Source organism: Lytechinus pictus, chromosome 1 (genome assembly GCF_037042905.1).
Source record: "Lytechinus pictus isolate F3 Inbred chromosome 1, Lp3.0, whole genome shotgun sequence".
Taxonomy (NCBI): domain Eukaryota; kingdom Metazoa; phylum Echinodermata; class Echinoidea; order Temnopleuroida; family Toxopneustidae; genus Lytechinus; species Lytechinus pictus.
Window position 1 is genome coordinate 6,736,101 of NC_087245.1, and position 26,428 is coordinate 6,762,528.

The 26,428-nt window shown below is 37.7% G+C and overlaps 1 protein-coding gene across 3 annotated transcripts; it reads left to right on the top strand.

The window, feature by feature from the left end:
- Positions 1-25,223, top strand: LOC129254591 (solute carrier organic anion transporter family member 4A1-like). 3 transcript variants are annotated; one of them, XM_064113963.1, is made up of 15 exons: positions 1-86; positions 882-1,142; positions 4,870-5,003; positions 6,257-6,755; positions 7,802-7,992; positions 8,725-8,951; positions 10,548-10,703; positions 11,410-11,509; positions 12,005-12,126; positions 12,452-12,706; positions 18,463-18,655; positions 19,128-19,296; positions 19,552-19,766; positions 20,679-20,743; positions 21,481-25,223. In XM_064113963.1, the coding sequence occupies exons 4-15, from the start codon at positions 6,387-6,389 to the stop codon at positions 21,753-21,755; spliced, it is 2,337 nt and encodes a 778-aa protein (XP_063970033.1). In that variant the 5' UTR covers positions 1-86; positions 882-1,142; positions 4,870-5,003; positions 6,257-6,386; the 3' UTR covers positions 21,756-25,223. The 3 variants fall into 3 exon arrangements, with proteins under 3 accessions (XP_063970033.1, XP_063970094.1, XP_063970134.1); XM_064114024.1 differs by lacking the exon at positions 1-86 and adding an exon at positions 423-518; XM_064114064.1 differs by lacking the exons at positions 1-86; positions 882-1,142; positions 4,870-5,003 and adding an exon at positions 5,464-5,670.
- The last annotated feature ends 1,205 nt before the right edge of the window (positions 25,224-26,428 follow it).

Here is a 26,428-nt window from a genome sequence, read left to right on the forward strand (position 1 = left end):
TTAGTATTTGTATTGTAATTGTTGATGAGTCTTTTTTTGTTTCTTAATGGACTGTGATGTGATCAGAATACATGCACCCTGTTCTAGTTTGTTGCATTCGTTTACTGAGTCGAGTCTCAAAAATCTTACAAGACATTTAGTCATGATAATGATGGGATTTACCCGAAATTAATCTACATAAATTATTTCCTATTTCTAAGGAAGGGCGCGATTTTCACATACTGTATTCTCTTTAAAAAAAGGTTCCGATATTGTTCCTTTCTGTCCCATCCTGGGGCATGGAATACGTGCGACTTGTTTCCCGGTTATTGCTGTTGTTTTCCCTCTTTATTTGAGGATATTAAACTTATTGCTAATCATGGAGAAAGGGATTTTGCTTCATAAGTTTTACCAAGCAGGATATGAAACGATCCGTGATATTTAGAAACAAGCTTAGATCAAGGTGGTGCTGGATGACAAAAAAGGGTTTTACTTGCATCCGTGCAAAGAGGAGATATCTTTGAATCCGCTGCGTTATAGTGCTCAAGATTTGTCTCTTTAAAAATTATACATATTTCTATGATCCCCCGACCCCTCTCCCTCATACCTCCATCCAACACATTTTTTAGCGTTTCCCCTCTTTCTCTCCCTCGCTTATCTGTCATTCTCTCTTCAAAATTTATTACCCCCCCCCCTCCATATAATAATTTTCTTCATGAACGAACCTCGATGTCTCATCATTCTAGTTCAAATAAATCCTTCTTAAAAGTAATGCAATTTTCTTTAGAGTAGTGGTAAGTCTTATATGATTCGTTATATCCTTTGTCATGTCTGCACACCAGTTATCTGTGTTTACCAACGTGCCTATCGACCTGTATTTTATCTATTTAGGATCATTTCAGGACTCGGTGTTTTGCGAAGCTTAATGCGGCTACACTGTTTTCGAATAAGTCGTGCGAGCTGGAAAAGAGGACCTCATGTTATATAATTAGTCATTTCAATTATTGGATCAATATCTAAAATAACGTTGTTTTTATGGAAACGTCGTCGTAGTGGTCTTTTAGTGGTTCCTACTATCATTTCAGTCAAGAGGGTCACGAGCTCGAATCCCTCTGCAAATCAAGAACACCATCTAGAAGAGTGTGCTGTCCTCAATGCACGAGGTAAGTTACCAAAAGTTATCCCCCCAAAAGGGATTTATTCCTTGATTGCTTATGGTTCCTCAGCTACAATTGTGATACACTGCTATTTATTGAGCGCCGTAGAGCAGCTGGATCATTCATTTGTATATAGAATTCAAGCAACACGAAAGCATTTTTTTTTCAAAGTTAAGTTTTAATGCGGAACACACAATAGTAAAGGAATGGCGTCGTCACATTTTCGTAGTTGAAACCTACATGATTATTAAATGTCAAGTCCACCTCATAAAAAATGTTGATTTGAATCGAAAGAGAAAAATCAGACAAGCATAATGCTGAAAATTTCATCAAAATCGGATGTAAAATAAAAAAGTTATGATATTTTAAAGTTTCTTATTTTTCACAAAATAGTTATAGGCACAATTTAGTCACATGCAAATGAGAGAATCGATGATGTCCCTCTTGTTTGAATTAAACAATATTTTTTTTTTTACAGATTTGATAATAAGGACCAACTTGACTGAATCATATAATGTTAAACAATGGTATTTCCACATGTTCAGTGAGAAATAAAACTTTGTTTCACATGCAATGAGGAAAAAATTAGAATATTCTATATTTCTTATAATAAAATACAAAAAAAAAAAGTGAATGAGTGATGTCATCAATTCCCTCATTTGCATACCGACCGGGGTGTGCATGTAATCATTATGTGAAATTAAGCAAAACTTTAAAATGTCATTTTTTAAATTTTAAATCCGATTTTGATGAAATTTTCAGCGTTATGTTTGTTAGATTTTTCTCTTTTTATTCAAATCAACTTTTTGATGGGGTGGACTTGTCCTTTAATAAACATTTTGTTTTCACTCATAGAAGATGCTTGAAAAGAATGGCTTGCTTTTAAAGAGTGTTGATAATATTAATGATAAATTATAGATTAGTGATTAATCATCGATATGTGCACTAATAACGGCAGCTTGTTACAGTTCCTGATCTGCAAATCTGAACAGTTGACCAAGGTCACAGTGAAGGTTGATATTTTGGTGTGTTTAATTGTCGTGCATGCTCAGGTGGTATTCGCAAAGCGAGTATAACACCGTCAACATTTGCACATCGGATCTATCCGATCTTGACCCAATGACATAAAAGATATAATCAGTCATTGTAGGTCGATAGCAAATATAATATTTACGAAGATCAATTAATTCTTAATAATATCAAAAGGTTGATGTGGAATGTTGAGCTCACAAAAGAGCACGGCAATTCACAATTAAAAAATATGAAGGTGACGATATTTTTTTCCTAATTCAGGCAAGCTAGAATTCAAGAACGAATGAGGAGGACATCTAGGGCATTTTTTTAATGAATTTATAAGATCATCTCTTGGGAAGGATTATTGTCGTTTTTTCTTGTTGATACAGGATAGTCCAGGTCTTTACCTTTCTTTACAAAAAAAATCACCCCGACCTTCAATTGCTTTGTATGGCCCTCTGATGCAGAGCCCATACGAATGCCACATAAACTAGTGCAAAGACTACTCCATGATTTACCAAGGGCACTTAAATGATAATTAAACAAAGATATCACCACTCACGAACAGCATTTTACCGAAAAAATATGAGAAGCTCCCCCCCCAAAAAAAAAAAAATAATAATAATAAATAAAATAAATGAATGAATAAATAAATAAATAAAAATGAATAAGGGATGGGCCAAGATTCACTCGGCCCCTGGTGGTCCAGATAATTTTTATTATTTTCCTGAAATGATTGCTGTTTAATGCTTTTCACATTCAGTATCCATCCACCATAAATACTGTAATTTTTTCATTCAACAATAGGAATTGTTGATATTTTCAAGCAATCAGGACGCGTTTGCAAACCTTGCAAATTTAATTAAATTGATGTTCATATTCTTTAAAAAAAAAATTAAAAAGTACATACAGCTGACTTCAGTTGAAATTTTCTTCTCATCCTGTTGATTATTCGGGCTCAATAGGATGTCACCTCCAGAAATAACGTCCTTTTTTTTCTTTCTCACCAAGAAAAATCATGATTTCCTTAGACTTTTGACAGCAGTATAGTTTACAGAGGTCACGTGGTTCAATGTATATCGGATGGGAAGGACATGATCCATTTACTATGATTGTGACACAGGTTACTCAAGACTCTCTATGATCTTCCAGACAAGTCTAACGAAATGACTTCCCTTCTACCTATCATTATTTCATTCTTTACCATAATTTGTAGCAAACATTGTATTCAAATCATGACCCTTCATCAAAATCTAACCTAAAAAAATGATAGTCTTTTATTTACTATGCATCCCTTTAGAAACGCTTATTAAGAACGAAAACAAAACCCTATCTCACCCACGAGCCTACCAGCAGAGGGGGGGGGGGGTAAGATGACAGAGTCTCCCTCTCCCCCTCCGCTTACCATTACTTTGCAACCTCAGAAAAAAATATCCGAGCCCCCGAAAGTCATGATAACCCTTTTTTCCAGAAAATTGGGACTGGAAAATGCTTCCTAAAGTGATGACGACCTACGACCTTTTTTATTTGGCTATATACCATGTATACAGACCGCACTGACTTCTTCGATCATAATATTACTACCTGTTATAATTAACCCTTCAGAAATATAGACCATCTGAACATAAATTCAAATTTACACAGATCTCTATTTTTCTTTAAATCTGATAATTACAATGATTTCAATACATTTGGGGGTATCCCGGTCCCTAACCGGTAAGCGACTTTGGATGCGTAAAACCGAAGTCAAATACCCAAGTTGACAATGGGCCTATAGTCTATTTTCTCTGAAGGTTTTTCATTTTATTTCCACCCTTTTTCATTCAGGCTTAACCAATGTGGAACACAATATGTTCAGCAAAATGAAGGCATGAAATGTCGAAATTAAACATTCTATTTAATAATCATCTGCCCGAATAATCTCTTCTCTGATATCCTTCCTTGATGTCCACAGCCATTATATTTCTACCAGTGAGCAAATTAGAACACACTCAGTTCTGTCAGTTCTCTTGCATTTACATCTATATTTCGGTACATCACCAGTAAAAAAAATATTGAAAAAGGTTTCACGATAATAAAATGTTATTTTTGGTCCAGAGAAATTGAGATGCCAAAAAAAAAAAAAAAAAGAAGGGTTTCACTACAAAATGTAGGTCCTTTTCGTTATATTAAGCCATTTTATCACATCTACCATAACTCCAGAAGGTGCTGCCTATGGAAATCAACACACTGGAGCACCCTCTGCTTCCTAGGGCCATGTGACCGTGAGCCTCGGGTATACTGCAACTTTTTATAGTTTCCAACATTGGTTGAAAGAATTCTATTTCTGTCGAATCGGGTCTCAACATTTTCCTTTAAAGTAATTTAAAAACTGAGATAATGTATTTCTCCTTTTTAACATTGATATACAATGTCAAATCTTCTCCATTGGATCCAGCAATCAATCGCCAAAGTTCTATATACTGTATAATTATATTTAAGCACATTTCAGCTGATTTTTATCGTAGACGTTTGGGCATGGGAAGGGCGTAACATGACTGTTTGCCTCGGGTGCAATATGCAACAACACTGACTCAATGATGGATTTTCGTCAAAAAATATGTATAGTTTTAAATATTTGGATGTTATTACTACTATTTTCTGTAACAAATTCGAGTGCATTCTGAGAATATAAAAAATGAAAATTTTGTATTACGTTTTCTATTCTTCAATTTTTCAGGTGGAGTGTCCCCCTGTTCCGGTGAATTGACGCTCATGCAAACAACATAAACCCTCTCTATCGGCCCTAATCAATTTTGGAGCATTTGTTTATAATAACGGACGACATTTCCACATCGTGTATGAATATCTCAGGTCAGTGCCCAAACAGTTTGTTTTTCAATTGAATCATAATTCATTTATTCTTTCTGTCTTCACTTGTTTAAAGACTTCTAGACTTGGCGTTGAGCCCAAGATTTCGTTGTAAAGGGGTGCATAATGCAAAGGTTTAGGGGCATAAATCAAAATCTTCTTAGTTCTGTGTATGTTTAATGGTGTTTCTCAAATTATAGAGAGATTGCGCACACCGGGGCGCACACCTTGCATTCCCGCCTGAATCCATGCACCACTGTTAAATTATTACCAATCAACCCCTCCCCCATGCAGTCTTAAATCTTCAGGTATATTCCTAGCTGGTAAACTAGATCAAAGTTTACTTCTATTGACTTTGCAGTAGCGAGAGCGTGAAGAAGAAATAATTTTTTGAAAGCCCGAGTGCTGGAAAGTAAACACGCATTATTTAGTATTTTCACTCACGGTCTGTGCAAACTATATTAATAATAGGGTGAACACTACAGCTATATGGTCCTGTAAAATCGAACATGCTGAGCGTAACATCAGAAAGTATCTTCGACTTTCATGACTGTATTTCAACTTTCAACGATTTTTTGAAACCATTCAGTGATTTTTGTGGCAAATATGCTGTTAAATTGATCTGAATTAATTGTCATGGACAGATGTGCGGCACTCGACAAACGTTGATGTAAGTTGGAATGCTTTTAGGCCGTATTAGATTTAGGGGAATCATTTGCGTGTGAGCTTTGACAGGACCTAATAAGAACTGTTTAGGGGGCTCTATACCTTTATCAATTCAGAAATATACCGATTACTTTTAACAACCTTTGTACTTTAATTCAAGGTAATAGACAAAACAGTCTACAAACTGGTCAAAGTGCAATGTTTCTGTTGAAACAGCCTCATAATTTCTAAAGAATAAAACACCTATACTTGACGAAAGAGAAAGAAAAATAATACACAGTAGCTTAAGCCAACTGAATCGCTTCCTGTAGAACGAATATAATCGGGAATAATGCCTCTATTTGATGTGATTATTCCGATATACAGTAAGCTTAATCAACTATATAAGTTTCGACGAATATATAGACCGTGACATTCGTGACACTTGGCTATTTTCTTTTCTACCAGAAAAGTAGCGCTAATCATTTGACTGAAACAAGATGTAGATCATAGTTGGTAAAAACGGACAAATTTGTTTGCACTTGACCCTGGAGCGGTCACCGAATCACACGGATGATGTATTGTATCGGTTTCTTCTTTTCTCTCCAAAGCTCATAAACGTGCTCTTCACTGTCGAACCTCTACCGGCACGACTCAGCCCTTGCAACGGTATAGATAGTATCATCAGGTAGGAACATCCAATAGGAGTTTAATTGGTGTGGATTCAGAAGGTTCATCACAATGTCTTCACCCGATCCCGTGTACCATACCTTACAACCTCCCGACGACGTCAACGAAGAAAGCAACGAGCTTGAAGTGGGACTTGACGATCAGGAAGATGATCACGGTATTGATGGCGATATGACGAGTAGGATTCGGCCATCGAATGGTTGTTCAACCGACTTACCGACAAGGATTGTAGAAAGCCCACCGCCTTACGAGCCTACGCACCAAGACAATCTCCTTTCATACGATGGAAGTTTTCCAATGGCCTCAATGTCAAGAGATGCATACGGTATGGACGATGATGAGGACTTTGACGACGATGACGATGACGAAAAGAATCCTCCTAAATGTGGCTGGGGAAGGTTTACTCCGAGTTGCATGAGTGTAAGATTTTATAATAAATAAATGTTCTTATTAAAAGCGAGAATTAGAGCATGATTCGTGATATCACTCTGGAATCACCTGATGAGTTTGAAGTGACTTCCCCTCCCCCTCCTTATTGATGAATACTAGATATTGCACAAAAAAGTGAAAGTTCTGATTCTCACGGGATGGAAAAGAAGGCGAAATTATAATTACAAACACATATCAGAGATCACATGATTGTGTATAAGAATGTTTGTTCTATCTTAATTTTTCGAGCATGTTCATGGACATGCATTGTACGCAACTTTAAAAAGATTGTTGTTTTTATAAGTTTATACTACTCGAAATCGAAAAATAGAATGATATAAGAATAGGATTGAACACTAGCTGATTTAATCTGTAAGATTATCATTGGTGTAACTTATTTTGTTACTAGAAAATATATTTTATATAAAACACATATGAACAAAATGAAAGTTTTATGACTTAATATTAATGAAACAACAAAACAATGGATGTGGACATGACATCGTCAGCTTGTTCATGGCAAAGGTTTAATATTTGTCTTTGCTGGAAGGGGAGGGCTGGGTCTTCCTCTACAGTCTTCTATTCACCTGTGTCAAACAATATCAGATATAATAGGCCTACCCTAAAAGGCGTAATCTTTAACCACATTTGCAATCCTGAATAAAGTCATTCTAAGTAGCGCGAAAAAAAATCCCTTCCAGAATAAATGTCCTCATCTAAAACACAATCATAATACGCATCTCAAAAGGAACTCCTTTTTCCAACGACCAAACGTTCAAATTGCATCTTTGAATGGCGTAAACATCGTAACCACACCCACCCTAATGGCATGACGGGTGAGAAAAAAGGCTATATACCCTCGACATGGCGCCTACAACAGTAGCCTTCTCGACGTCTTTTCTGGACGCTGATGGGTAGCCAAACCACTTGATGGAGAAATCGTCTCAGCTTCTGATTGATGCTACACTGCCTCTCTCGTTTCACCCCTCCCTTTCCCCCTTTCCCTCTTTCTATCTCCCTTATTCTTTTTCTTCTAGGTATGCATGAATGTGAAAGCCTACCTGCTCGTCTACTCCCTGATTGGTATAATCCAAGTGATGACGTCATATGGGATGGTATCTATTGCTGTAACAACCATTGAGAAACGCTTTCAGCTGACCAGTTTTCAAAGTGGAATCATCCTCAGTGCATACCAGTTCGCCAGCATGACATTTACCATCTTTATCACGTAGGTCATACCGACAAGGTAGAAAACTAGAAGTAGAAGAATGAGCTCAAGGCAGTGGCGTACCCAGGATTTTCCAAAGGGGGGGGGGGGCAAATTCGTAAGCCCAAAAATTTGACAAGCAAAAAAAAAAAAAAAAAGATATTCAAGTTCTAAAGAGGGGGACATTTGTGGCTCTTCCGGGATCAGTTTTGACTCGTCAGGGGGGGGGGGGGCAAGGGTACGTCCCTTGCATGTGTTGTGACTCGTCAGGGGGGCAGTCTGCCCCCTGCCCCCCCCCCCTTGGGTACGCTAATGGCTCAAGGGAAAGAAGTTAAAGAAGAATAAGAGAAGGAGATGCTGAAATTGTTTCATATAATCGTGTCTTATCATCAATGGCCGACGAACACCAAAATATAATCACATCGCACAAAGTCGTTTCTATATGATAAGGCTATTGTAATCATACTATTTCTTGAATTAAGCGGTATTTTGCATAAAAACTATATAATTACTAAATGATTATTCTGAAAGTACGTCTCTAAAGAGCAGACTTTTTATGTGTATTTTACTTAATAACAAACTGAAAATATCTTCGATTCCATGATTTCAACGGAACGGAACGGAAATATAAATGTAGAATTTGACCACGAATTTGATTTATTTGAAAAAAAAAACCCACCAAGAATGGATCTGCCTGAATCCACCGAGATAACGTTTCATGCTTTTATACTTATTTTTTGTAATACTCTCTAGGTATATTGGCGAACAGCGTCACAAACCTCGCTGGGTTGGTGTAGGATCTTTGTTTCTTGCATTGGGTTCTATCATCTTCACCTTACCTCATTTCTTAAGTGATTTTTATAACCCAGAGGACCATACCGGTGATGGATCCATCAATCCAGGGGTTTGTCCAATGGTCAATCTCAGCATGGGTGTGACCAATGGAAAACTGGACATATGCGATAGCAGGAATACAACAGGTAATTTTAGAATTATTCTTGTGTCATGAGTTTTAATATTTATTTAACTGTCTTGATTATTTTCTGTGTAGGTTCTCATTGCCTCTGACATCGTCGATTGTGATTTAATGGCATTTTCTGTAGTTCTTCCGACGTATGCGCTAAAATTTATAGACGCAGCTGAAATACTTGCAAACAACATACGAATGCTTTGCGAAGCGTGCCCATATCATAAAAGTATATATGCTTCGAAAATTCACCTTTTGGGGGAAATTTTGGAAGCATCATCAATAATTGTTCGACATTGTTTGAGAATTCAGCAGTTCACAAAACATAACTTTTTTTTAAATTGGTATTTGGTTTTGCTTTTGTTTGTTTACTTTGTTTGTTTGTTTTCTTGGGGGATTAATTCTGCTGTACTAAAAACGAACAGTTGACGATGCTTCTCAACCTTCGTTGTGTGTTGGGTGAAGTTTGGGAGCATATAGGCCTGCGACTGTAAATCGGTCGTGTGCCTCAGGGTAAAGCCCCCATCACACTTATTCCGAATCAAGCAGAATTGGCCTGAATGAAAGGACTATTGTTTGACCACCAGTTGGTCATTTAAATCTACTTCGAACACCGTTCGAAAATATCCCTCGAATGTTTTGAACATGACCAAAACCTTCGGGACGGCCAAAAGAAATGACAAAAATATTTCAAATGTACTCAGAATGCAGTCAGGATATTTAGAATACCCCTAGAATGTCAAAGAATGAGCACGAATTATCAATCTGACTCCATTGTGGTTCATTTTGACTAGTGTATGATGATACATCTGGTCAATTTACTGAATTTCATCTCCAGTTTGGTGAATTCATAAGTTCCTCCAACAAATTTCTAGATTTTTTGAATATTTTTTTCTTTCCAGCTTCTGCTTGATTCCTGCTGATTCCGAATAAGTGTGATGGGTGCTTAACGTAATAACAACCAATTCAGGAACTTGTTCCTTATACAAACTTTTTCATCTATATAGTTTAATTTCACATTTTCATCATTTATTTGAACTTTACAGTGCGACATCACGATATTTTGATGGTGGTGGGAGGGGGGGGGGAGCATGACTATATAAAATGTCTCAAATGGATAACAAGGATAATGTAGCCTATGACCCAGATCCCTCTTATTTCTTTGTTATTTCTTTCATTCTTCCCTCTTTGGTCTTTTCACTCTTTGGAAATCGTCGATCGCCTCTTTTCTTGAAATCCTATCGCTGCATATCCAACAATTACAAAGCGTCTTCTCTAATCTGTCCATCCTTCACTGATTACCAATTGTTTTCATCACTATTTGATACACAATCTCTTATTAATGTTTTTACTATACAAAAAGTTTTTGTAATCTGAAGTTTAAACATTTCTTCTACTTTTTTTCTCAAAAGAATTAACAAAAATCCCCAATTCAAACCTTTCAAAATCGAATCAACCCAGTGCCATTTTCTTTTTGGATTTTTTTTTTAATCATCATCAATATTGATATTATCCTTATCATGCTTATTGTCATTATTACTTAAACAATACGTTTTATTTTATATAAACACCTAATCTTCTTCAACTTGTTTTAAATTGCCGATCTCAGAAATCGGAGGTGATAGCGGTGAAGACCCTTCGAGATTCTTATGGTTCTTCATCTTAGCTCAGATCTGTAACAGCCTTGCTGCTGCCCCTGTCTTTACCCTCGGCTTAACTTACATGGATGACAACCTATCATCTAAAACATTTGGCTTATACATGGGTGAGATACTGTGAAATTATGGTTGTGATTATTGTTGGAGTTACTGTGGAGATGGTAATGAATCGCAAAGCCCTCTAAAGTCTCCATGCATGGTCTGGGTAATAACCATGACTTTAAAATCATAAAAAGCTTACAAAATTATAGTCACCGTCAATATATAATATTCCCTTGTTTGTTCTTTGTGAAATTGTGAATAATGATTCTGGCCGTATTATCAGATAAAAGGCATTCTCTCGGTGATATTATATGTTTTCATGAAGGTACCTCAAACACTTAAAGGTTTGTCCAATCCATGCTTGAAAGTTTATTTTACGCCACTAGGAAATGAAATTAATTGATATAAGGTCACATTTGACCTAATTAATCGAGATGCACAAAAACAAGCTAATAAATGAATGTGACTGAAATAGTTTTAAAATTGTTTAAAAAGAGAAATCCCTGCAGATACCACTAAAAATCTCTTTTACACGATGGCTAAAATAGCCTTTTCATTGAGATATAATCAAGCAAAATTGCTCATAGAGGCGCTCTCCTAACTTTGCAAGTACAGTTCTATGATTTACATACTCCTATTTTCGTTGCTTTGTTTGAGATAATGTTGGTGAAAAGTACAATTGTTACTACATCACATGCAATTAATTTGTTTAATCAATTCGCTACACTTGTGACTCAATGGATTAATTAATTTATGATATTTTATCCCTAGGCATTTTCAACGGAATAATGAGTTTTGGACCAGCAGCTGGGTATTTCATCGGAAGTATAACACTCTCACTTCATACCAACTTCTACGCTGATATATCAAGGTATTCATTTCGAAGGAGATATTTTAATCTAATATTTATAAATCGACTCGATTTGATTAGGTTTGATTTAAACCCACAACTGTATCGGATGTTTTGTTCCATCAAATTATCCTCCCCCAAACATTCCTGAGCAATGACGTAAGGGTTAAACTGTCATACATTCACATTTTCTGACACAACAAAGTGCATATTAAAATGTAATCTAAAACAATACCTCAGTTCCTTTTAGGTATGAGGGTTAATTTGTTACTTGTTCTTCACCAAGTTTAGGAGGCTCGAGGGAGATCAATGTCATTAAATGGGCTATATCATTTTGATGAATAAAATTATAAACAATTAATAGAAACACGCTCACATACACGTTTAACCGTCAGTCGTCAATTTACTATTACGTTTCGTCGAACATTTTATCAAAGTAAAGAAAGCAGACGATGAAAGTGATTCTTTGTTATAATATTTTTTACTATTAATCATGAATATGATTATTGAACACAGTGTAACCATGACTCCTGATAACCCACTCTGGGTAGGTGCTTGGTGGCTTGGATTTCTCATCAGTGCTGGCCTTGTTGCTCTATCGGCATTCATAATCATGGCCTTCCCAAAAGCCTTACCAGGTAAGTTCAATCATTATGCTTATTAAAGAATGAAAAATAAAATTTGATATTTGAGTTGATTATGTACTTTTTTCATTTAATATGTATCATGATGCTTTATCTCTTCCCTTAAAAAAGATGTTGATGAATTGCGTTACTCAGAATGGAAGCATCTATTAATATTACGTTGATTGAAATAGACATAATGTTTATCAAAACTAAAGAATGAAACTTGTTGTACCAAATATTTTCTCTCACTGATTACTTTTATAAACTACCATGAGTGTCATCATTTCCTCATATTATTTTAACCTCTCAATGTTATAATCTTTTATACACAAATTAGGAATGAAGAAGAAACAGCGTGAGAGACGTCGACAGGGGAACAAAGGTAGTGAGTTTGTGGTTCGATCAGGACTTGGTAATTCAATACGAGACGCTCCAAGAGCCCTTGTCAAAATCCTTAGCAATGCCCCTTTCCTCTTTCTCGCACTGGAAGCAGCCACCGATTACTTTATTGGGACGGGTATCTTTATATTTACACCAAAGTTCGTCGAGTCGCAATTCAATATGAACGCCAGAGATGTTGCCAGATATTTAGGTAAATATGATATCATCATCTTTGTCATCATCATCATCATTGTAATGAGATGAGTTGTATCTATTTGTACTGCGCGTATGTACACCCCTTTGCATGCGGGGTAAGGCGCGGCACTGTCCGAAGTAATAAATAAAGGATTAGTCAACTTGTATTATGGAACCTTAACAAATTGCCTTCGAGTCCTTATTTGTATGGGAATACAAATCACAACATGGTGGCAGCGGTGCAGAACTTTTATCATAGAAATGACTGGATCGATTTGATTCGATATATCTACCCTAAAGATCAGATGAGAAACGTTTTATATTGTGCCGTGTGATTGACGGAATTGACTGAACCGGCCTGGTCGTTTGAGCGAAAGCCCAGTGAGACACCGTGCCGAAGTCTTCCCGTTGTGTGCCGAAGGAATCCACTACGGCGCTTGGGGTGATACGTTATGGTACACACACCCATGAACTTTTCAAGCGCAGGTTGCCATGACATCGACGCGGACTGATATTGATTGGTCAAGCATCGCGACATAAATTATGTTGATGAGGATCGTCGACGTCACAATACGACCGGACGGGACCCTTTTGTGATAACGTCTACATCTAGCTCTTTATTGGGAACGACAAGTAGACCAAGACTTGCTGAACTGGATCCCGGTGAAATTGAGATGTAACAGAGGGCCTGCAGTTCCATCATAAGAGAGACTTTCCATGAGTTTCCACGGGCTGCCTAACTGAGTATCAGAATGTTCAATGATTATGAATCTTAGATTCCAGTTGAGACAATGAGAGACAAATTGGGTGGTTGACTTAGACTGGATCTGCCAGAAGATAAATTTCACAGATGACAAACTAAGACTAAGTGACCGCGTCAGTGAGTATGTGAAAGGACATGTCAAAATCAGAGCCTATCTATTTCAAATGAGGAACTGAGACTATGAATGTATATTGAGCATTGAGGACACTTTCTATTGAATTTGATGTTCTTACTCTTTCTATTGAAATTGATATTCCTTGATGTGTTAGACTTAAGGCAATTCCCTGAAATTATTTATGTATGAATGATGAATTATTACATGTTTCTCTATTTTGTATGTAGACTATATTTGATGTATGGATTCTAGATTTAGATCTAAGGTGTAGCACAAGGTTTTACCAAACAGATCTGTACACAAATCTTCATCTGCACAAAAGAGAAAATTAAGCAAATTTATCACACACAAATAGTGACGAGTTAATAATTTCAAAATGGGGGAAATGACCGGTATTATACCACCTTGTATGGACTGGAAGTCCCAAGATCCTCCGTCATCTTTTCAGAATTTTAGACAATATTGTGAAGTAATTTTCAAAGGTCCATTGTCAAAGAAATCAGATGAAGAGAAATGCAATTATACTCTCCTGTGGCTAGGACAAGAAGGGATACAAGTATATAAGTCCTGGGCTAAGGAATTCAAAACGCCTGATGAGATTTTTGAAGCTTTCTCCAAGCATTTTGAGCCTAAATCAAACTTCCGTGTGAGTAGATTCAACCTCCAGAAGTTCAGACAAGATCAACATGAGACAGTTGATGATTTTGTGGCCAGGTGTAAACTTCAAGCAAGGAAGTGCAAGTTTACAGATGCTGAAATGGAAGAACGTCTCATCGAACAACTCATCATTGGTACCAAGCATGTCAAGGTTCAAGAGAGACTCTTAGGAAAAGACGAGACACTCAAGCTGGATGCAGCACTTGACACGGCCAGGACACATGAAGCAACAGAAAGCCACATGAGCATGATGAAGGCTGTTGGGAACCCCAAGATGAACATGGACGCAGTTCGAAAGAAAACACACACCGAAAGTAAGTGGCAGAAGAAATGCCAAAACTGTGGTAGATCTCATCCGAGTAAGCAGTGCCCAGCATATGGTACCCAATGTCGCGGATGTGGAGGACAGAACCACTGGCAGAAGTGTTGCAGGAAATCTTCCCAAGGAAAGAAAACCACCTCGGGAAAATCATATCAGAAGAAGCAACAGGGTGAGAAGTATGAGATGGGACCAAAGAAATACCAAGGTCGCCATTCATCAAAGCAAGTCCATGAAATGCAAGAGGATGATTATCCAGAGGACGAGATTGAAGTATGCAGATTTGAGACAATTACTATCGATTACATTGAGAAGGATGAAGCTTTTGCAGACATCGATATCATGCTTAAACCAAAGAAACCAGCAGTCCTAAAGGTTAAAGTGGATACAGGAGCCCAAGGAAACCTCCTACCTTTACGTCTGTATAAGCTAATGTACACAGACCGAGTGGGCAAAGATGGCCGACCACTACCTGGGATGCTCAAGAAGTCAAGGACAATTGTTACAGGATATGGCCAGAAGGTTATACCATTGCTCGGAATCCACACAATCACATGCATGCGAGGCAACAAGAAGATTGACGCGAGATTCTATGTGGTGAATGCTGATGGACCAGCCCTAGGAGGATTGCCATTATCGCTGAATTTGGGTCTTGTGAAAATGAACTGTGAGGTGAAGGAGTCCTCAGACTGCACTATCACAGACAAGGAGCAGTTGAGAAAACTCTACCCTGATCGATTTGAAGGCATAGGACAGTTCAGTGGAGAATATCACATAGTCATTGATAAAGATGTACAGCCTGTCATACACCCTGCAAGGAGATGTCCAATACATATCAAAGATGAGATAAAACAAGAATTGGACGAGATGGAAAAACTAGATGTGATAGAGCCTGTTTTCGATCCAACAGATTGGGTATCTAGTTTGGTTTATGCCCAGAAACCAAATGGACGTTGGCGTGTATGTCTGGATCCCAAAGACCTCAACAAGGCAATCAAGCGAGCGCATACCACAATTCCTAACCTAGAGGAGATAAAACACAAGTTTGCAGGAGCTCAGGTATTTTCAACGCTCGATGCCAAGCACGGATACTGGTCAATAAAGCTGGATGATGAATCAAGTACCCTTACTACCTTTAACAGTCCATTCGGCAGGTACAAATTCAAAAGACTTCCGTTTGGATTGTCTGTATCCCAGGATATATTCCAACAGAAGATGGACCAGATACTAGAGAAATGTCCGGGGGTAATAGGCCTAGCTGATGACGTCGCCGTCATTGGAGCAAACTCAGAAGAGCACGACCAGAATCTACACCATCTCATGCAAGTAGCAAGGGAACATGGTCTAGTATTCAACATAGAGAAGTGTAGAATCAAGAAGGACCAGATCCGATTCTTTGGATTGATTTTTGACAAGGATGGTGTTCACCCAGACCCTCGGAAGACTGCAGCCATTGATGCCATCAAGGCACCAGCAAGTACGAAGCAGTTACAAGAGTTCCTCGGAATAGTGACCTACATGTCTCCATTTATCCCCAACCTTGCAACACAAACAGCTCCACTTAGAGAGTTGATGAAGAAGGATGCAATCTTTGCATGGACAGCATCGCATCAACAGGCATTCGAGTCCATCAAGAAGCTGATCAGTGATGAAGTTACCCTAGCGTACTTCAATCCTGAGGAAGATGTGGTGATCGAAGTTGACGCTTCATCTAGAGGACTCGGGGCTGCCTTGACACAGAAAGGCAGACCTATAGCCTTTGCATCAAAGTCACTGACTGACACAGAGAGAAGGTACGCCAACATCGAGAGGGAAATGCTCGCTGTGATATTCGCTTGCGAGAAATTCCATACATTCGTGTATGGCAAGCCATTCAAGATTCTTTCTGACCACAAGCCACTTGAGATGATTCATCTAAAGAACCTCGGAGCAGCTCCCCCAAGGTTACAGAGGATGCTTCTACGCCTTCAAGGTTACGATGTAGTCATCAAATACAAGCCTGGACGTGAGATGTTGTTATCAGACGCAATGTCCAGACTCAATCCCCTACCAGGTCCGACTATAGAAACACCAGTGCGCATCAATCATGTCATGTTTTCTGAAGAGAAAATTCAGCAAGTTCGAAATGCAACTGCCCAAGATGATGAGTTATGCGCATTGAGAGATGTCATCCTTCAAGGTTGGCCTGGAGATCGACGTGATGTAGCACAACCACTGAGAAAGTACTGGGCATACCGAGATGAATTGTCCATTGAAGATGGTGTGTTGCTCAAGGGGTCAAGAGTGTTCATTCCAAAAGCCATAACACAAGAGTTTCTAGACAAACTACACGATGCACATCAAGGAGTGATAAAAAGCCAGCTACTAGCCAAAAATTCCATCTACTGGCATGGCATAAATTCACACATTGAAGAAAGAGTGAAGTCATGTCCAATATGCCAGGAATATGGAAAGTCACAAACACCAGAACCACTGCATCCTCATGACATCCCGACAAGACCTTGGCAAGTCATCGCAACCGATCTATTTCACCTGGATGGGAAGGAGTATCTGTTGGTTGCGGACGTCTACTCCAAGTTTCCGATCGTGAAGAAACTCCAGCATACAACAAGTGCCAATATCATCAGTTTGATCAAAGAAATATTTTCAGAACAAGGCACACCTGAAAAGTTATTGAGTGACAATGGCCCACAATACAGTAGCGCACAGTTCAAGACCTTCGCTGAAGAATGGAGGTTCACTCACATAACCTCAAGTCCAAGATACCCCCAGTCCAACGGTTACATTGAACGACAGGTCAAGACCATCAAGACGACAATGATGAAAGCAAAGCAAGCCAAGCAGGACATCAACAAAGCCTTACAATACTTGCGAGCCACTCCCATTGACCATCACCTACCATCACCAGCAGAAATACTGTTAGGCAGGAAGATACAATCAGATCTTCCAACTAGGATCAGAAACCACGATCCTAACAGAGACGCTATCAAAGAACGCCTCCAAGCAAGACAAGATCAGCAGAAGACCTACTATGACAGGAACACACGTTCCCTTCCACCACTACATCAGGGACAACAGGTTCGAGTGCAGAATCAGGAGAGCGGAAAATGGGAAAAAGGAACAATCCTTAACAAGAGACCTGAACCTAAATCTTATGAAGTACGAACACCTAGTGGTCAAACTCTACGCCGCACCCGTAGGCATATCCGGGAAACCGGAGAAAAACATGAAACAGAACAGGTCATTCCACAGCCTGATCATGACAGTACTGATGCAAGTAGTGATACACTCAATTCACAAAAGTTCAGTGACAAACAAACTCAAGACACACATGTCAGAAAAAATGGCAGACAATCCCAGAACACATATATCACTAGATCAGGTCGTCATGTGCACAGACCTGAACGTTTTGACCCTTAAGTGTATTATATGTAAATATGTTTAGGCACGCAAAGTTAAAAGTGCTAAAAGCTTGTTAAATATTATTAATATGTACGATGATTCAGATAACTAAGAACTGGAAATTTTTTTTCCAAACAATTTACGTTAAAATTTATATGTGGATTGATGCACTACAAAGCAAAACAAGTGTGTTTTAAAGAACAATCATCGTCATCATCATCATCATCTTTTTCATCATTATGATAATAAAAGTAATCATCATCATCATTATCATAATTATAATAATCATCATTATTTTCCGCCTCCTCCCCCTTCTCTTCATCATCGTTACCACATCAGTATCCTCTATCATTATCACCACTCCCATGAATATCATCATCATCGTCGTCGCTTTCATCTTCGTCAACATCATCAAGCTATACAATTACCTAAAATGAAAATAAAGTTATACAATATGCAAAGATTTAATTACAAAACGAAACATATGATGTATCATTTTGAATATCTTATTTACAGGTGTCATGGTAATGACGCAACACTTTCTTGGATCAATCGTCAGCGGCGCTTTAATCAAGAAATTTGATTTAAAGTTTGAAGGCCTTCTGAAACTTAGTATCTGCTCAATATTCTGCTCTCTATTAATGGGCCTATCATTTCTCATGCATTGTCCTAATCCACCATTGGCAGGGATCACAGTGGAATATCAAACGTAAGTAAAGTCATCAAATATTCTATATTAACCCAATGACGCCCGGTTGCTGCAATGATACTTCCATTATTTTTCAATTTTCCACTGTATGTAGACGTACTATAATCCAAGCAGTGAATAATATATAACATCATCATGTTATAAATCGCATTTTATTGGCATGATAGAACACTCAAACACGTATCAAGTTTTGCTCTTATTTACTTATGTCCTTTTTTGGTTAAAGGCAATCTGAATTTTAGCACACTAAACTTAATTTCCCGACGTTTCACGTCGACAATTATAATTTAAAGCTGCGATTCATAGATGGCTATTTTAGTCTAAAGACTGACCTACGGATAGAGAAGAAGTTTGATGTAATCAGCAAGCACGGTTTCTTATATGCTGTTGGCGGCCCATTACTATTTGATCAACATTTCGAATTAAATTCATTGCAGTTTTATATTACATGTTTCATTCTTGCTTCTCCTAGATCGATACCGATATCTAGTGATGAGATATCACTAATCTCACCATGTAACTCTCGTTGTACATGTCCTGAATACTTTGAACCTGTATGCGGGGAAGACAGTGTCATGTACTTCTCTCCTTGCCATGCTGGATGCACCGAAGATGAATACGTAGATGATGACGGTACAAAGGTGAGTGATGCTTCATGCGTCATCAGCTAATGTACTGACACAGCATTTAACGCCATATACACTGAAGAAATTATCATAATATTATACACTAAAACTTGAAGATACTCTTCGAAATCATGTTCAGAATTGTAAAGCGGTAACTTCTAAACATTGTGTCAAAGATCTGAAGGTCGCTATCTCGTCAGAAATTGATGGTGCATTATCATATTATATTTTCTGCAGTATATTAAATTAAATTTGTTTTCATTACGCCAGATATACACCGATTGTCGATGCATAGTGCTTAATAATGATACGTTCATATCTACCTATGATGACGTCACAACGGATAGAAGAGATCTATACGGAGGTGTTAAACCAGGGCGCTGCCAAACCTCATGTAATTTACAATGGCTTTTCCTCGCGTTACTATGGTTTTTTGCATTCTTTGGGACCATGACGTCTATTCCTGCTTGGATTGCAACAATGAGGTAACTTAGACATTGTGTACTTGATAAGTTCTAATCGCTGATGTGGTTTACGGTACACCATGTGAAGTGTTATGGAAACAGTGGATAGAAGAAGAGAAGAAATGGATAGGCGAGAAAGTGGAGATTTGAGAGTAGAGTATTCTTTCTTGAAAGTAGTCCTGAAAAGGACTGTAAACCAGGAAAGATTGATGAGTTGAGAACAGCTTGAGTAGTAGAGCTAATGAGGAGATGCTGGCTTGAGTCGGCGAGTAGAGATGATGAGTAGTAGAGAGACTCGACGTTTCGGGAGTGAAGACGGACAGTCAACCTGCCCGAAACGTCGAGTCTCTCTACTACTCATCATCTCTACTCGCCGACTCAAGCCAGCATCTCCTCATTAGCTCTACTACTCAAGCTGTTCTCAACTCATCAATCTTTCCTGGTTTACAGTCCTTTTCAGGACTACTTTCAAGAAAGAATACTCTACTCTCAAATCTCCACTTTCTCGCCTATCCATTTCTTCTCTTCTTCTATCCACTGTTTCCATAACACTTCGCATGGTGTACCGTAAACCACATCAGCGATTGTACATACCACCATGCAAACCTTCAAACAACATTTGATAAGTTCTCTCTCAAAATACTGTAAAAGCTGTTTATGGAAGTATAATTTCATTTAAAAAAAAGGGATTGTAACCAAGGTTCCATCACCTGTAATGCTAAATCAATCATTTATTTTTGTTTATGGAACTGCGTCTCAGATTCAAATTCATATTGAAATACCGTTGCAGAATATGAGAGGAGGCACAAACAACTAATGCTCATTTGCTCTGTATGCAATTCGAACATAATTATCATTAAAAAAACATACATAACCTAAAATGATATCTAAATAACAGGTATTCATGATTACATTTTATTTCATTCACTCTAGGTCTGTCTCCTATTCACAGAGAGCTTTCGCCCTAGGTGTACAGAGTGTGTTCTATGGTGGTTTAGGTGAGTTACAAGGATCATGAACAAGTATACATGTTTCTACATAATTTGTTTTATTAGCCATAATCATATACGATCAGTGGCGTACCTATAATTTTCCACAGGGGGGCAAATTCGTCCGCCAAAAAATTGACAAGCAAAAAAAAAAAAAAAAAAAAAAAAAAAAGGTCTTCAACAACCACAAATAAAGGATTTCGTACCAGAAAAAAATTTGACCGTGACAAGCAAAAAAAGGTCTTCAAGACTCGTCAGGTGGGCAGGGATATGTCCCTTGCATGGGTTGTGACTCGTCGGGGGGGGGGCAGTCTGCCCCCCCCCCCGTAGGTACGCTAGTGTATATACAATTAAATTTTGGAATGGGATACAGATACAAAGTTTCAGTATGAAGATACGTCCTTCGCGGCTTTGATATACCTTACAGGTGACTTGTTTTGAAAACTAATAGATGTTTAACGTTTGGGTGTATTGCTGGGCGAGCGTTGTACCATCCAACTGTCAGGAATCTTTCTCAATTCTCTTTCTGAATGGAAAATGTTCTATGCACCCTGCTTCTCTATACATGAATCTAACTCTGAAATGCCTTGTAATGAACCAGACGAATCGAACTAATGATACAAAGGGTGTTTGTATTATGTGGAGTGAAAATTAATATTTGTGTATCATGGAAAGGTTCATTTATACTTATTATTACTTTGTTGTATGTTCTTTATTTCTTCTCTCTTTTTCATCTAACAACGCAGGTACTGTTCCAGCACCCATCGTATTCGGATTGATAATTGATCAGGCATGTATTAAATGGGACGAGTCAAACTGCAGTGGGTCCGGGGCCTGTCTAGTCTACGATAATCAAGCATTCTCCAAATATTTCCTCATCCTTGCCTTGTGTTTTAAATCAGCCTCGTTATGTTTATTGTTGCTCTCTCGATCGTGCTACACCCCTACTGAGGAGAAGCTTGATGCCAGAGATGTGTACGCCGGGCGGTCGAGACCACGGTTTCCCACAACAGAACTTTAATGATGACTCAGAGGGACCTTATTCATTTTTCAGAAGAGACTTTTAGAGAAGATGGCCTGATTGATTCAGAGAAGTGGCCTCACAGACGCTTCTTTGTCATTTTTATTTTTGTTTTTTTATACAAGAGAAGAGATTGGAGAGTCGTTCTGATACTGAAACTGCTGTTAAAACGGACATTGCTGAAATTACTCGTCACATTTTGGCCCATGATGGCCTTACGGTATAATAAGATACATATCTTACATGTCTTACAGTCTCTGGAGAGAGACGTGCGCTGACTGTGCAACTACCGTACGATTTCACGGCACCTACAGGGATCATATCCACTATGATTTTATCTCATATTAGCGTTGGCAATATGAGTCTTTATAGCACATAACCCGTAGACTTTTCGTAAATGGCAGCACGTCGTTTCAGGCAGAGTTTTGATCACTGGGGTGCCCTACGGAGACTGTTTGTTCAAACAGTATTTGGATAAAGAACCGGGTTTATAAAATAAACGTATATCGACATTGCATGTCACTGTTCGAACCCTATATCTACCATCTGCCCATATATCGCACGATTCCTGAATTATACCGTACGATTCAATTATAGAGACACACCGCCTAACGACCTACCCTCTACAGCCTACAGTCAACGTAAAACGCATGTGTTCTTATTGTCTGCGAGTATCGCACTCGTAATTACACGGACTTACTTCGACCATGTCGACATTCACTGGCTATGCGAGGATTGCAACGAGATCGTGTTTGGATTCTCCTCAGCAACTACTAGTACACATATATTTGAAATATATCATTCATAGATCGTACGGTTATTAGGCATATGCTACACGGAGGTCGTAAGGTTACCTTGCGATCTTCATACGAGTTGTTTATTTACAAATGTGTAGCTGATATCATCCTAGCAATATATATGCGATGTTGTGATCAAACTTCACGCTTATACAAAATCTAACAAAATAGGAGAGGCTATACGATGTCAGTAGGAACGCTTTAAAATAGTAGGATAGTCGAACAGCTAGAGTTTGTATACTTTCGGATGTGGAAGATACGATTGGTTTACGGGCTCCTTACGGTCATCTTGGGCCAAATTTGAAATTAGCATAAAAATGTTGGGATTAATATGAGATAAACATGTAGACAATATAATCTTTATTTGGTCGAGGAATGTAGCTAATAGTACCTTGTAGTAGTCTTCTTTTCTTTTGAAATTATTGGTCTAATAGTCTTTCAAATAGAGGGACGTGGGCTCGAATACCAGGCAATGTATGTTTTCCATCAGCAATAAAATTTCCCATAGTGTGCTGCACTCAACCCATTTGAGATTAAATGGTACCCGGCAGGATTAATTCTTTGAATGCATCTTATTATACGAAATATAAAACATTCTAATTTTCTCATCATTGTCAAGAAAAACAACTTTTAATTTCACTACGTATTGTATCTTGTTTTTTAAGAGATGTGAAATAAATGAATTTGAATTTTGAAATGGAACATGTGGAATAAGCATTGTTTAATATTACATGGTTTTGTCAAGTTGGTCCTTATTTTTAAATCTATAAAAAAAACACGAAATATTGTATAATTCAAACAATAAGAAACAAACGAAATAGTGAGTGAGGGACATCATTGACTGTTTAATTTGCATGTCTTGTGCATCACCGTTTTGTGAAAAATAAGCGAAAATCTAATATATCATAACCTTCTTATTTTACATCCGATTTTGATGAAATTTTCAGCATTTTGCTAGTTTTATTTTTCTCTATTTATTCAAATCAACATTTTTCTGGGGTGGACTTGACCTCTAAGAAAATTTTTCAAATTAATGATACCTTAAACATTTGGCCTGTTAAATAAAATGAGTCATTACACAATAACGTTAGCTAAGCAGGACACCCAAAACCATTTAAATACGTTGTCTTAGACTTCTAATTTCGAAATGTAAATATGGTAGTCGAAAGGAATCGAATTCGCAATGATGCATTTGCGAGCAATGTGATTGAATCGTTTTTTCCGTCATACTTCACTTGTTAACTTTGCTTGTGGTTTGACCATGGACCTACTATAGTAGGTCAATGGTTTGACTTAGAAACCGGATGGAATGTATATAGGCGTAGCATCTATATCGCCCGATGCGAGAGTAACATTGCCAAATAATCAATGCAAACAATTATTATTGCAAGTGATAAGTGTCTTCTTTGATATTAAATGGCATTCGATTATTTTCATAATCTATAAAGGCTTTTCAAGCGTGAATAGGCATTTTGATTTAATGTAAGTCCTATTGCCATATGGACATTACATTACTGGTAAAACTGAAATCAATGATTCATGTTCAATCTTGTCTGTTTTTCTTTGTTAACATTACTGAAATAGATAAAATAGAAATTGATCTACTAGTGCAAGTGTAGTATATTTGCTTGTACGACATTAATTTACTATTTTATATCAGGGGCCGCGGAATGGTTTTCAAAGTGGGGGGGGGGGGGGGCTGACCATGCAAAAAATCACAATCCTATGGTCATTTTTACGTTTTTGTACACGGTTTTGCTTCCGCGGCTCCTGTATATTTCATTTGCACTTTTATCTTGTTGTATACTTATTGAAAATGTCAATTGTGCAAATTTTATCATTTAATATATTTCTATTGTGCTACTGTAATTTCGCTTGCATTTGTTACTATAAAAATCCAAATGAAACATAATTATATCTTGCCGATGGCTACAGTTTTCTTTTTCATTGCATAGTAGCAGTACAGGGCTCTCTCGAAAAGCAGTTTTTATGTACTGAAGAGACCACCCTGTCTCAAGAATACAGAAATAAATGATAAATAAATAGTACATTATAATATGGTTCATTTTATATGGATGCCTTATTAGGCCCACGAATTGTAAAAAAAGGGGTGTATTGACTTTTCACCCGGAGTTTTCTTTAAAAAGGTTTTTTTTTCTCTCTCTCTCTCTCTCTGGACTCCTGAGAAAGTTAAAAATCTTTCCTTAGGTATAGAGGGTTCCCACAAATAATAAAAACCTGTGCATCAGACTATGAAAAGTCATTGTTTTCGTGGTTTTGCTATTGTTTTGTCCTCCACCATGACACCAGGGAACCTCTATTGTAATGACAGGCTACATGAGATGAGGGGGGGGGGGGGGAGGCTGTCTGTCCTGAGATAGGGGGGGGGGTACATTTAGCAGTGTTCCGGATTTAGGGGGGTCTCCAAGGCAGGAAAAGCCCGCGAAAGGGGGTTCAGAAATTTTGGCAGACATGGGGGGGGGGAATTATTCACGTAATTTTACAACAAATGAATGGCCTACTTTATGAAATGAAATGTTTGTAACAATGCAATAATTCATATAGTATTCAAATAATTTTCAGCTCGTATTTCTTGTTGTGTATAACATAACATGACTGTGTACATATGCATACAGTTCTTTGTTCTAATAAACTTGTAGAAACTGTGTTATATTACATTTCATATGGTATTTTATTTATGTTTTCAATAATTTTGTCACTCTCTTTTCTCAGTCTCTTCTCTATTTTTCTTCAATTCGGTCATATATTCATGTTTTTTAGTTCAATATCAATTTTGCTTGTACATTAAACATATCTGATATTTTCATGGCGAATTTTACGAGAACATAGTCATTGACTAGAGATAGATATATCCGTTGCACTCGGATGACTTCCAATCCGATTATTGTAACTCATTCGAATAAAAACGAGCTGGTCCCTTTAATTACGCCCCTCTCAGGGTGAAACGAGAGACCAGGCCGTTTCGTGAGATTTGAATCTTTAAAGAGTGGTTTTTAGCTCTTTTTAGTGAAAGTGTCTAAAAAAGAAAAAAAAATCGCAGTTCACTCCATATGGAGTTATAATGCAAAGTTTACTTCCAAAGTAGGCCTATTGTCCATATTCCTAGCATGCCTAGAGGAGTGTCATTATGGACATCTATAGCTGTTTTGTATTTAGATCGTATAAAGTGTATTTTGTAGTAGCATGTTCAAATATTCAAGATTGAAAACTTACTTCTCATAGCGAATGTAAACTTAGTCAGAAAATTCCTTGATGTGACACAGCGAAATTATGTTAGTGAATTGATATCAATTATTCCATAAATAATAGATGCAAATTCAATTATATCGATTGAATTTTAAACTAGTTTATCATAACAGGTATATCCCAGCTACTACAAACATCAATATTTATTACCTATTTTGTCCGGCCGCCGCCATTGAAAAGGACCTTCATAAGCTTTCGGTCCTCTATTTGCTTGCTTAGAAAAAGAGGTAATGCTCTCTTAGTCAGGGGCCGCGGAACGGTTTTCAAAGTGGGGGGGGGGGGGGGAGCTGACCATGCAAAAATCACAATCATATGGTAATTTTTACGTTTTTGTACACGGTTTTGGAAAAAAAGTGACTGGGGGGGGGGGGGTTGCCCCGCTTCCGCAGTCCCTGTTAGTAATCAGGTAAGATAAAAAGAACCAACCACCACCATCACTCTTACAGAATGATAAAATCCTGTGACTTTTTTTTTCATGCCTGAAGATGACGACAATCGATTTACAGAAAGGCCTTTAAAACAACAATTTTTATACTAATATAATGTGATAAACTTCGCAATTGATCATCTGAAAATATTGAAAAACAGAAATCAATGAGATAAACGATT

Coding starts and splice junctions, on each gene's coding strand:
- LOC129254591 (XM_064113963.1), top strand. CDS start 6,387: ATGTCTTCACCCGATCCCGTGTACCATACCTTACAACCTCCCGACGAC. Junction 7,993..8,724: donor ACATTTACCATCTTTATCAC/GTAGGTCATACC, acceptor AATACTCTCTAG/GTATATTGGCGAACAGCGTC. Junction 18,656..19,127: donor ATCACAGTGGAATATCAAAC/GTAAGTAAAGTC, acceptor TGCTTCTCCTAG/ATCGATACCGATATCTAGTG.